At 31.8% G+C, this 11,593-nt stretch overlaps 1 protein-coding gene across 3 annotated transcripts in view; it reads right to left on the reverse strand.

The window, feature by feature from the left end:
• Window positions 1-265: 265 nt before the first annotated feature.
• The window catches only part of LOC106460268 (cohesin subunit SA-2-like), a 35,508-nt gene continuing 24,180 nt past the window's right edge, over window positions 266-11,593 (reverse strand). For all 3 annotated transcript variants that reach the window (XM_022386944.1, XM_013919956.2, XM_022386945.1), the window contains exons 18-20: window positions 1,996-2,155; window positions 1,132-1,265; window positions 266-575 (exon numbers count right to left, since the gene is read on the reverse strand). In XM_022386944.1, coding sequence (XP_022242652.1) covers window positions 369-575; window positions 1,132-1,265; window positions 1,996-2,155 — 501 coding nt within the window. In that variant the 3' untranslated portion in view covers window positions 266-368. The remainder of the gene's footprint in view (window positions 576-1,131; window positions 1,266-1,995; window positions 2,156-11,593) is intronic.

Raw genomic sequence — 11,593 nt, forward strand, 5'->3', positions numbered from 1 at the left:
AAAACTATTTATGTTAAATTAGGTTCACAATAAAACTATTTATGTTAAATTAGGTTCACAATAAAACTATTTATGTAAAATTAGGTTCACAACAAAACTAGTTATGTTAAATTAGGTTCACAACAAAACTATTTATGTTAAGTTAGGTTCACAATAAAACTATTTATGTTAAATTAGGTTCACAATAAAACTATTTATGTTAAATTAGGTTCACAAGTTAGGTTCACAATAAAACTATTTGAGACCAAATTCAACAAGAATTTCATTTACTGAAAAAAACTGAGGCTGACATTTTGGAGAGGGAGAATATCAGAAACTAAACATTATTCTGGCTGTTTTTGGTGCCATTTAAAATTTTGAACCTTTACTTATCTTTGGTTGAAAAAGAAAACACTCACTCTTATGCCAATAAAGCTATCATCATTTCGATTTATAAGGCTTGTGTTCTGTTCAGTTTTCATCTCTCTAAACAAAGTGGTAAGAGACAAAGCCATGGTTCTAGCACAGTTGACCTTGTTGATCTCCCTGGCCTTTCCTAAAGTGGCCTTAATGATGTCTCCATAATCATTGTAAAACTGTGAAGTAAATTACTTTGATCATTTCTAAACCAAAAAAAAAAGCTAATCCATGTCTAATATTGATTTTTACACATTCAAAATCTTTTAGTAAAACTAACATGTATTTGCCAGTTTTGGCTCAAAACATTAAAATAAGAACTTTATACAACTTGTAATCATTGATAATGTTCTTAACTTCATTTTTTACTTTTTACATGATTAATGCAAAGGACAGAAACAATGTAATTTCTAGTCTACAAATTTAAAATATTACCACATTATTGACTATATATATCAGAATTTTCAACCTTTGTGACTATAAGTGATGGAACAAAGTGAAATCAGTTCATTACATCAGAAATGATTTAGTTTCACTATCTTTTCATGATAAATACACGACTCTTGCATTCATACGATTCTTTAAGGTATGTTATCATAATACATTTTAATATTTAATCCAATGTTGAAAAAACACGTGTAACATGAAAATGAACTTGGGTGTACACTTCAGGTTCCTTTTAGTAACAATTCCTATATATAATTTTTTTTTAAATTACCCACATGTGAAACTTACTCGAACATAATGTTTAAAAATATCTGCTGCTTGCTTAATGCTGATGATGTTATAAACAATTAACTTGCAAAAAGAAGCCAAGAAGTTCCTCCTTTTGTGTAACTCTTCAATTTTGGTGTGCTCGTCTTGTTCGTCTAAAATGTTAAAATTGAAGAATAAATAAAAAACAACACCACCTACAGTTACAATAATATGCAATGAAAATAAAGACAAATGCACTACACAAAACAAATTCTATTTAAACACTTAAAATAATGGTGGATCCAAAGGGTTTGATTATTTTAAGTCCATAAAGAAACTTCATAATTTACATTAAATACGAGCTGTCTTTAAAAAGTAACCTTACAAAGTTACTTGTATACAATATCAATACACAATAACATATTTCATTGGTGGTAGTGTCCAGGGTCACCGATGAGGAGTGGAATTCTCCAAAACTAGTCTGGCTCACAGACACCCCCCCACCCTCAATGAAAGAATACACCATTCCAAGCTTTTACTTGTTGTTAAACAAATGTTTAAACAACTCTATTCAATAATAACATACACATTCCCCAAAAGATAAAGAAAAATATTATGTTATAAAGGATCTTTAATGATTTTTGTTATTCTTTTTTTCCAATGAATAACCACAGTAAATGGTACAAAATATTAAGAAAATTTGAATAAGAAAAACTTAAAAGTAGGTGGGGATAAGCATTATAAACAATTTAACATGAAACTAAAATAAACGACCACGACCATGTACAAGTTAACATTTTAAAATCTATTTAATTTTCATTCTTACAACTTTTATAATTTTTTTCTGCTTTCGCATAATATTACCAAAAACTTATATATATAGTTGTCTTATCTCAAACTGACCATCGTCATCCTCCACAAACACCTTGTCCTGTATAAAAGCTCCCAGCTGTAGTTGGAGAGTTCTACTCGGTTTATAGACTAATGACCCTAAAGCATGCTCGGCATTTTCTGCCAGCTGCTTACAGAAAACTATCATCAGATCACAGATGGTAATGAATGCCTGAAATACAGATTAATCTATTGAATTTCATGCCCTCACAAAAATCTGTTATGACAGTCAGGATGTAGCTTAAGTATCTGTATATAATGTATTTCCAATTTAAAAGATTAATAACTAAATGTATAGCTTAAAGATAAATAAAATTTCTTTTAATAAACTAGCTTTACTGGAGATTTTACAACCTTTTTTTCATGATATTTTTGTACATGAAGCAAGCTAGATGTAGCAGCGTAAAGTAAATTTACAGCTGATCCAATTAAAAATGTGCAAATATAAGGTCTTTACTCAAAAGCTACACAAGGGTTATCTGTGGTAGCCACCCATAACTTTGAACCGACAGACTAGAGAATAGGCAGTTGTATAAAAGCCAACTGTTGGGCTACTCTAATCAAATAGTATGATTTGATCATCACATACACTGCACACCTGGCCCTAAAAATGTAGAACCATGGACCCTCAGATTCACAGTCTGGCACACTATTTGGTAATCCCCCCCCCCCAACTCATTTAAAGTAGAGCTTAAATAATTTTACTCAGCAATGAAGCACTGCCATTCAAGTAAAAAATAGCTTTATTGTGAACTTAATTTAACATAAAAGTACAACTTACACATACGACTGTTAAACTTCTTAAAGTCCTCATAAAAAAAGGTATTATTAAATAGAGAGAACAGAATAGTGTACTGAAAAAACTCTACATGCATTAAGAAAGAGTGAAATTTGGAAAACAGAATCAAAGTGATAAGGAGGGAATTATAGGCTGATATTTTGAATGCAACAAATGTTTTATTTACCTTAAAAACTTGAAATTTTCTTATAAAGTATAAAGATAAAAAAAAGTTGTTTTCATTATATTTTTTCAAATCATGACAAACCGTTCACTTGCCGTCTTTTAGTAAAGAATAATTATCTTGTTATAGAAATACATGTTTAGAAGAATATTCATTTTTCTAGGAACTGGCAAAAAGATTTTCTCTCTCATTTGGCTTGGATCAACTGAAGAATCGAGAAGCTGTGGCAGCCTTACATCGAGAGGGAATTTTGTTTGCTATCAGTAACAGTGATAATCCAGTGGACCCTCTTGGTCCTCCTCCTAACCTAGCTTTTCTGGAAATTCTTTGTGAATTTACCAATAAGTTAATGAAGCTGGATAAGAAAGTTGTGTAAGTAAACACCTGTATTTCCTCAAACTATCTTGAGAGCAACCCGATTGTACAGCTTTCGATACTAACAGAAACAGCAGTGTTATTTAATATATGTAGAAACAATGTCTGAGTACCTACTTAAAAACGTTGGGCTGAAGAACTACTATTACACGATTTTTTATTAAAGAAAATGTCAGCCAGTACGGAAGAACAGCTGATCATAAAATCTTTGAAAGAGAAGGACCCACGATACATTTCGGGTGTTTACGACTTCAGAAAGGCAGAAATTTTTAGGTAAGAAACATTTTTTTTATTAAGTGTTAATATGTTGTTCATAGTACATTAAAAACTTTGGCAATAGTAAATAATTCCTATTTTATTATAAATCATAAAAATACAAAAAATATTATCGAAGTGGTACATATTTTGTACATGTATATATTTACACTGTCGAAATAATGAAGATGAAAATATGGGAAGATGCGCTTAACATTACATGTCCCACTTCTGATAACTTGCATCAAAGAAAAAAAAGTCTTTTTTTAACTAAATATCAATAATAATTATTAAACATCTACACATGTGAAAAAGTAAAACAAACAAGAATGATTAATGAATATCTCCCTTCAAGTCTGTGGTTGAGCTTGTCTAAAATCCACCTCGGATCCAATTTCTGAGTCTTGATCCTGATTACTCTCTTCTTCAGCTTGTTTTGCTTCATCTGAAAAAAATTCATTACTTTTAGTATTCTCCAAACAATACTTTGTTTCGATGTTTTTGATTAACCCTCTTGCAACGGGTAAGTCAAAGTGCACAGGTCATGGTCTTTTAAGGAATTACATTAAAAATTTAACATAGCTAATAAACCTTTTAAAAAAAATCCTTAATCTTCCCTAGTATGAGAATTGTGACGTTTGTTCTCTAGGTCTTCCCCATTCTCTGAAGTACGGAATTTAATGTAAAGTCTAATATTTACAGCGTAGAGGATGAGGACCAAATTGCTAATAAATCTATCAAATGATATATTATCAGTTTGAAACTTTCTCTCATGGTGTTCACATCAAACAGCTGAGGGAATTATTTTAAGCACCTCTGTCCTCAGTTTGAAAGCTAGTTAAATTATAATAGTTGACATTTTTTGCTTTGTGTATGTTATTATATGTATTATTTAAATAAATAAAAATTTAGTCTGCTAATATCATCGGCGTAAAAAGTAGGCTTAAACTTCATTGGAAACCAATAGCAAAAAACAAACAAACTCAAATGTATTCTATTTCTTGTTACAAGGGTACAGTGTAAAAATTAGAAACTTAGTGAGTAAGATAATGAAATATAATAATAATCCTTCACAAGATATGCTTAGGAGCAGCTCATGCGTTACAACTTGAATGGTGGGATTATTAGTTAAACAGAGTTCAAAAGGAAAAAAAAACGTTTGATATTCATTTTGGAGGATTTAGAGATAATGCAAATTAAACAAAACATATCAAAGTTATAGTATTGATACACTGATGGTTATAAGGTCGGAAATATGACAAAGACCATGTTTACAATTTCTGGGGCTGAGACAACCCTTAAAATCACCAGAGAAAGGGTATTCCAGCCCAAAATGTCTAATTTACCTTTTTTTTTGTGTGATTTCACTCACTGCTAGTGCAGATTTTTACATGTTTTCATTCATCCTAAATAAATTCTAAATTTAATGTTAGCCATGCATGCAGTCACTATGACCCCATACAAGTTAAACTAGTAATTCTAGGGTTAAAATTTCAACAAAAATAAATCTATATTTATCTTTTTTTGGATGCCATTTTCCTTTCCTTTCAACTTTTATGCACACGTTACTTCATAAAAGTTACGTTCTCAAAGTCTTCAAAAACTAGGACTAGACACATGTATTCCATCTTCCACAGTCTTAAAACGTTTTTACGAGAAAGATCATCGGCTGATCCAACATAACTTCTTACAAAATCGTTAAGGATCAATTATACCACTGATTAATATGTTGTATTTCCATTAATGATAAACCAAATGTTAACAGCTAGTTTTACCATCATCTCTGTTTCTTTTCCTTCCTCGATACTGTCGACCAGGAGCTCTAGCCATTGGTTGTTCCTGCTCACCATGTACAAGACTGTTTCGATATGACAGCAGCGGTTGCCAGTGGTCTGCTCTAGACCCAGGCATGTTCGTCTGAATGTGACGGTCCAAGTAGGCAAGCCTTAAGAGAGAGATGGGGGTGATATCTTTAAACATGTATTCAGTATTAAAAAAATATTTTTCGGGAGTTTTATTTATATGTTCATAATTATGAACTTCTGGTTTCAGTAGCAGTATAAAGATGTTTTTTTATTTTACAGTAAGGTTTCAGCTTTCTGACACATAGCAATAATAACAACTATAAGGTGCTCCCTCTTCCAATAAATATGTTTTGTTTGGTTTAGCACAAAGCTACATAACAGGCTTTTGAAATCTGAATTTTAGTGTTGTGCATTCGTAAACGTAACATTGACACACTGTTTGGGGGGGGACAGTTTTAGTTTTTAGAATGGGATAACCCTTTAGCTCATATCGGAGGAAAGAAAATAAATTACCACACTGACTCAAAAAAAAAGCAGTCATCACATGACCTGAAATTAGGCCCTAGAATGGGCATTGTTTGCAAGAGGGAAAGAATGTAGTATTTTGTGTCGTTAAAAATTGACTTACTAGCCCTCACTAGTGGGATAGCCATTTAGCTCAGTTTGTAGAGCACTTGCCTGACATAGGACAGAAAATATATTGTGAAACATTAAATCATCACACTTTGAAACATAAATATTCTATAATCTCTGGTAGTTTTAACAGAGTTAAATATAAAACAATGTCCCTTAAAATATTTTCTGTAAGAGTTGAAGGGTAATATTATGACATTGTTCGGTATTAAAATGGTCAGGTGGTTGTGGCGCTCGGGTTCGAATCTACATCCCACCTAAATATGCTCGCTCTTTCAGCCATGGGGGTGTTGTAACATGACGGTCAATCCCACTATACGTTGGTAAAAGACTAGCCCAAGAGTTGGTGGTGAGTGGTGATGATTCGCTGCCTTCTCTCTAGTCTTTCACTGCTAAATTAGGAATGGCTAGTGCGGATAGCCCTTGTGTAGCTTTGCGTGAAATTTAAAACAAACAGTATTAAAAACAAGTGAGGCAATTTCAATGTTAAAACTCATTTTTACTTTTCTTTTCTGTACAAATATATTAAACATATATTATAATAAATATTTAAAAATAGGAAATCTGGTAAAAATAAAATCTGAAAATGTGGAACTCTGAAGTGCGTGTTCTAGCAGTAAAATGTTTTAGGGTGTACAAGTTACAGTAGTGAAACAATCCTTTGGTGGACTTGAGAATTAAAAGGGTAAAAATGTGATTGATGTTTGGACGTTTGAGACATCAATAATGTGAATAACCTGCAGCAGTTGGTAGTGATTTTAAACCAGTGGAAGTTGTTTCACACTGTCAGTCCAGAAACCTGGTGTTTAAACAGCATATGACCTACTATAGCTCGTTGAAATTCTGAAATATGAATAATAAATATACTTTATCACCAAACATGTTTGCCCTTTCAGCCATGGGGACGTTATAATGTGACAGTCAATCCCACTATTCGTCGGTGAAAGAGTAGCCCAAGAGTTGGCAGTGGGTGGTGATGACTAGCTGCCTTCCCTCTAGTCTTTCACTGCTAAATTAGGGACAGCTAGTGCAGATAGTCCTCATGTAGCTTTGTGCAAAATTCAAAAACAAACAAAATATACTTTATCAGTAGTTCATGTCTAAGACTGGGTAATATAGTTAAGGTCACATTGACCGATTCCTTGCAGGAAAAGTAGGCTGCAAATGATATTGGAAAATCCATTTGATACTAAAATATTTATTTAACACCTGAAGTCAAAGAACTTATTAAGAGTAGAAAAATGCAAGTTGATGTTATGTAACGTAGTAAAAAACTGTCATTTAAAGTTATTTGCATATTTTATTATGGTGAAGGTGTCGGGTCTGCTTTGGTCTGAAGAATATCAAGAACTTATTTCATCCCATGGATATCCCAATAATGAGTTGACATTATGGAAATATCCTGATCTTCGAAAAGTAGCCGAGCTTACTGGTAAGAAGGTAGTTTCTCGGTATAGTTCTGTTATGTGAAAAGTTCAAGGTTTTGGTCATGAATGTTAACTGTTGGTTTTTAACATTGTTAAACCAAATTGTATTTCAGGTACTGTTTGATCACGAGTGTTTCAAAATTGTAGGCTAATAAAAAAAAAGTTTTTTTTTGAACCCTTGAAAGTGACACAGAATTTGTAAACCTCAAGAAAATAAAAGAAAAACAATTATTTGTTTAAGTTTTTTATATGATTCTGATCAATTTCTAGATTACCTAATTCACGTAATTTGGCAAAAGTGAAGCTTTAAAGAAAGGGGTTTTCCTCCAATTAAGTATTTTTGGTCGATGTTTCTCACTCACTTACTATGTTGTTTATGTCACATAAGTAACTTTAACGTATAATATAGTATATTTTTAAGATTGCAATTCCTGTGATACACTAAGGCTCATTCCAGAGCCAAGATGGAACTGACCAAGTGTTGTTTGTAAGGGGGTTTAATAATTCGAGTTTATCTATTTACTATGACAAATGAACAACAAAACCTGTATTATTGTTCTATGATAACTAATGCAAGGGGAAAAACGAGAGTCCTCATCAATACAAAGGCTTTTTATGTATTTAAATACATTTGTGTGTTAGTTGTTAAACTGTGTATTCTTTACATTTAATTAGTTATTTTTCTTACATTCTAGGGCATATGGATAAAATCCTTGAAATTACCTTGTCGTCAGATAGAACTGTTGTAGCTAGTGCTGGAGCTGACGAAACCATTAAATTGTGGAAATGTTTCGGTTCCAAAACAAAATCAAGGAAAAAACTTCCTTGTGGTAAATTGAAAACAGATCTTACTCTTTCACATGCAATAAGGTGAGAGGGACATGTTGGGTTGTTTGTGGAGGTATTTAATTGGAAATGTAATTTACATGAATTCATCTAGATTTAGTAATTACTAACATTTTACTGCTAGAACATGCACATTACTAAACATGCCAAGTTTCTACGTGTGTTACACATAATTGGTAAATATTTTACTTTGTGATTGGCTCAAGATGGTCATATAAAAACTACATTTATTTTGATTGTTGGTAGTCATTAATCAATTTGCACAATTTTTGTACATTTATATTATCTAACTGCATCTGCTTGTTGTTTTTAACCACCAAACTAAAATAGTTTTTATAACTTTGTAGGGGTTTGTATGAAGGTAACTGTAGATTTATAGAACAGTATTGAAGTTCCTGGTTTAAACCTTATTCCCAAAATAAAATTGTAAAGATTTGTAAGCAAATTTATTTACCTTTATGAATTGCGTAGCAAGCACAATTTCAACATGGAGTTTACTTCCTAACCAAAGGAAAATCCACAAATTGTTACATTGTTTAACAATGTAATTGGATTAGTTTCTCAGATATTAAAATATGTTGTCCTTGTGCTTTTTTTTAAGCTATCAATAAATGTTGTAATTCATGCCAAGAACTATTTATTGTAACATATACTAGTAGATTGTCTTATCTGAAAAACATTACATGAACGAGAAAATTTAAAGTAAAAACTGACCTTACATATTTTTTGTCATACATAAACAGCTTGGAATGTGAAACAAAAAAAGACTAAAACTTAAAGCAGCATTCACCCAGACTCCTCTTGCCTTAGACATTATCAACTTTTCTCGTGAAAAATGCAAAGAATAGTAGGTAGTCATTTTTTTGATATTTTAGTGGATGCAGAAATGGTGAAATTTTTCATCATGATGTTCGAGCTCAAAATCACAGAGTTGGAATCCTACAGGGCCACAGAAAGGAAGTTTGTGGACTGGCTTGGTCACCAAATGGATATTACATAGCCAGTAGTGGAGAAGATGGCAAAGTGAATGTTTGGCAATCCTCAATGTCCAGATGTCCTGTCCATACATTTACTAATCATGCTGCAGCAGTCAAGGTAAAAAACTGATACAACTTGGAAGAATTTCATACTTAGAAGTGAAATTCACTCTTTAAATTAAAATGAATACTATTTCGTTCTATTAAATAAAATTATAAAACAATATCCAAACAAAAATTTTATCTGATTATTGAACTTAATATTGTAATGTAAAACACCAAGCAAATAGATATTTTACAGCTAATTAAATATGAACCTATTATGCTAGCTATCAATTTGTAGTGAAAGATTTACATGTCGATGATAGAGATATAGCCAGTCACGATTTAAGGAAGGTTTTGAAAGTAATTTATGTAACCCTAAACCAGACTTTAAATTGGAACTGAGATAAGGAAAAGAGGAATATAACTTCTGATTCAGAAATTGGGGAGGAGGGGGGTGGAGTTATCTTAGGGAAATAAACTGAGTATATTCAAGAAAAAAACATAATTAAACTAGTTAACATTTCTTGGGTAATAATGTTTTGACAAGAGATAAACTCTTACTACACCCAAGAAAACATTTAATTTAACTAGTGAACATTTCTTGAGTAAGAATGTTTTGACTAGAAACAAACTCACTATACCAAAAAAACTTTAATTAAACTATTTATTCAGTGTAAGAGACTTTCTTATTCTACTTCACAATATCAGTGTTACCATCTGTTAATAAACTGTAATGTATTCCAACTTTCTGTTATAGCTTCACAATATCAGTGTTACCATCTGTTAGTAAACTGTAATGTATTCCAACTTTCTGTTATAGCTTCACAATATCAGTGTTACCATCTGTTAATAAACTGTGATGTATTCCAACTTTCTGTGATAAATATAAAATCTAAATGGTAAGTTGCAGGATTATGTTTTTCCTAGCTATCTGATTAAATACAATTAATTAAAGAAGTGGTGTACTCATAAAGACAACTCTCTATGCATAAATAGCATATAGATTTAAGATACATTTTCTGTTTTTGTAGAAAAATTTTGCACACAAAACTAACCATTTTTTCATGATGTGTCACTAGTAATGGTTGTTTGTTTAACCTCAGAATAAGCTCTTTTTTTCTTTTTCTCAAGGCTTTTGGATGGTGTCCATGGAGGGGGTCATTATTAGCTAGTGGTGGAGGACTAAATGACCACTATCTTCGACTGTGGAACATCAGCTCTGGTGTATGTGTGGACAGTGTGGACACAAAGTCTCAGGTATCCACTGTTGTTTAACTTACAATGCTAAGCATACATGTTACAGCAGAAAAATAATGCTAGAGATGAGCATGTTACAGAAGTGACCTGATGTTGGAAAATGCATATTGCAGCAGTAAAACAATATTAGAAACATGCCCATTTCATTGGTAAAACAATGTTAGGAATATTCCAGAAGTAAAATACAGTTAGGAATGTGTGTGTAACAGCAGCAAAACAATGTTAGGGATGTGTGTGTTATAACAGTAGAACAATTTTAGGAATGTCCTTGTTATAGCAGTAAAACTGTATTAGAAAGGTGCACATTACAGCAGTATAAACGATGTTAGGGACATGTATGTTACAGCAATAAGATGGTGTTAAGGATGTGTGTGTGTGTTAAAGCAGTAAAACAGTGTTAGAAATGTTCATATAGCAGAAGTAAAATACTGTTACAGATGTGCACACTTCATCAGTAAAACTGTTAGGATTATGCATGTTACAGCAGTAAAATGTTAGTAATGTGCGTGTTCTAGCAGTAAAATGTTACTTCAACTGAAGTCATTCCATCACAAAGTAAAATATTTACCAATTATGTGTAACACACGTAGAAACTTGGCATGTCATTCCATCACTTATATTATATTCTTACCTACTGACAATATAATTGCTCCAAGATAGCACAGGAACCCTTCCTTCATGACCCGACATCACGCGTAACTGCTTCTGTGCTACTACATCCCACAACTAAGGAAAAATTGACAGATTTGCTAGCATTGTACATATTTTGCTTATTTTTCATTATTATTATAGAAGTACATTCTGACTATATAAATATCTAGAACATTTATATATGTTCATAATTTCTTAAGATGAAACCAAACAGATGTTTAACAATGAACATAAGATACCAATTACTTTCTGTAAAATAACAGATTTAGTGTGTGTGTGTCTATATATATATATATATATATAATCATTTAATGCATCTACTTTCGCTACCAGTCAGTCATGCATAATTATATATATATATATATATATATATATAT

Source organism: Limulus polyphemus, unplaced genomic scaffold (assembly GCF_000517525.1).
Source record: "Limulus polyphemus unplaced genomic scaffold, Limulus_polyphemus-2.1.2 Scaffold738, whole genome shotgun sequence".
NCBI classification, from domain to species: Eukaryota; Metazoa; Arthropoda; class Merostomata; order Xiphosura; family Limulidae; genus Limulus; species Limulus polyphemus.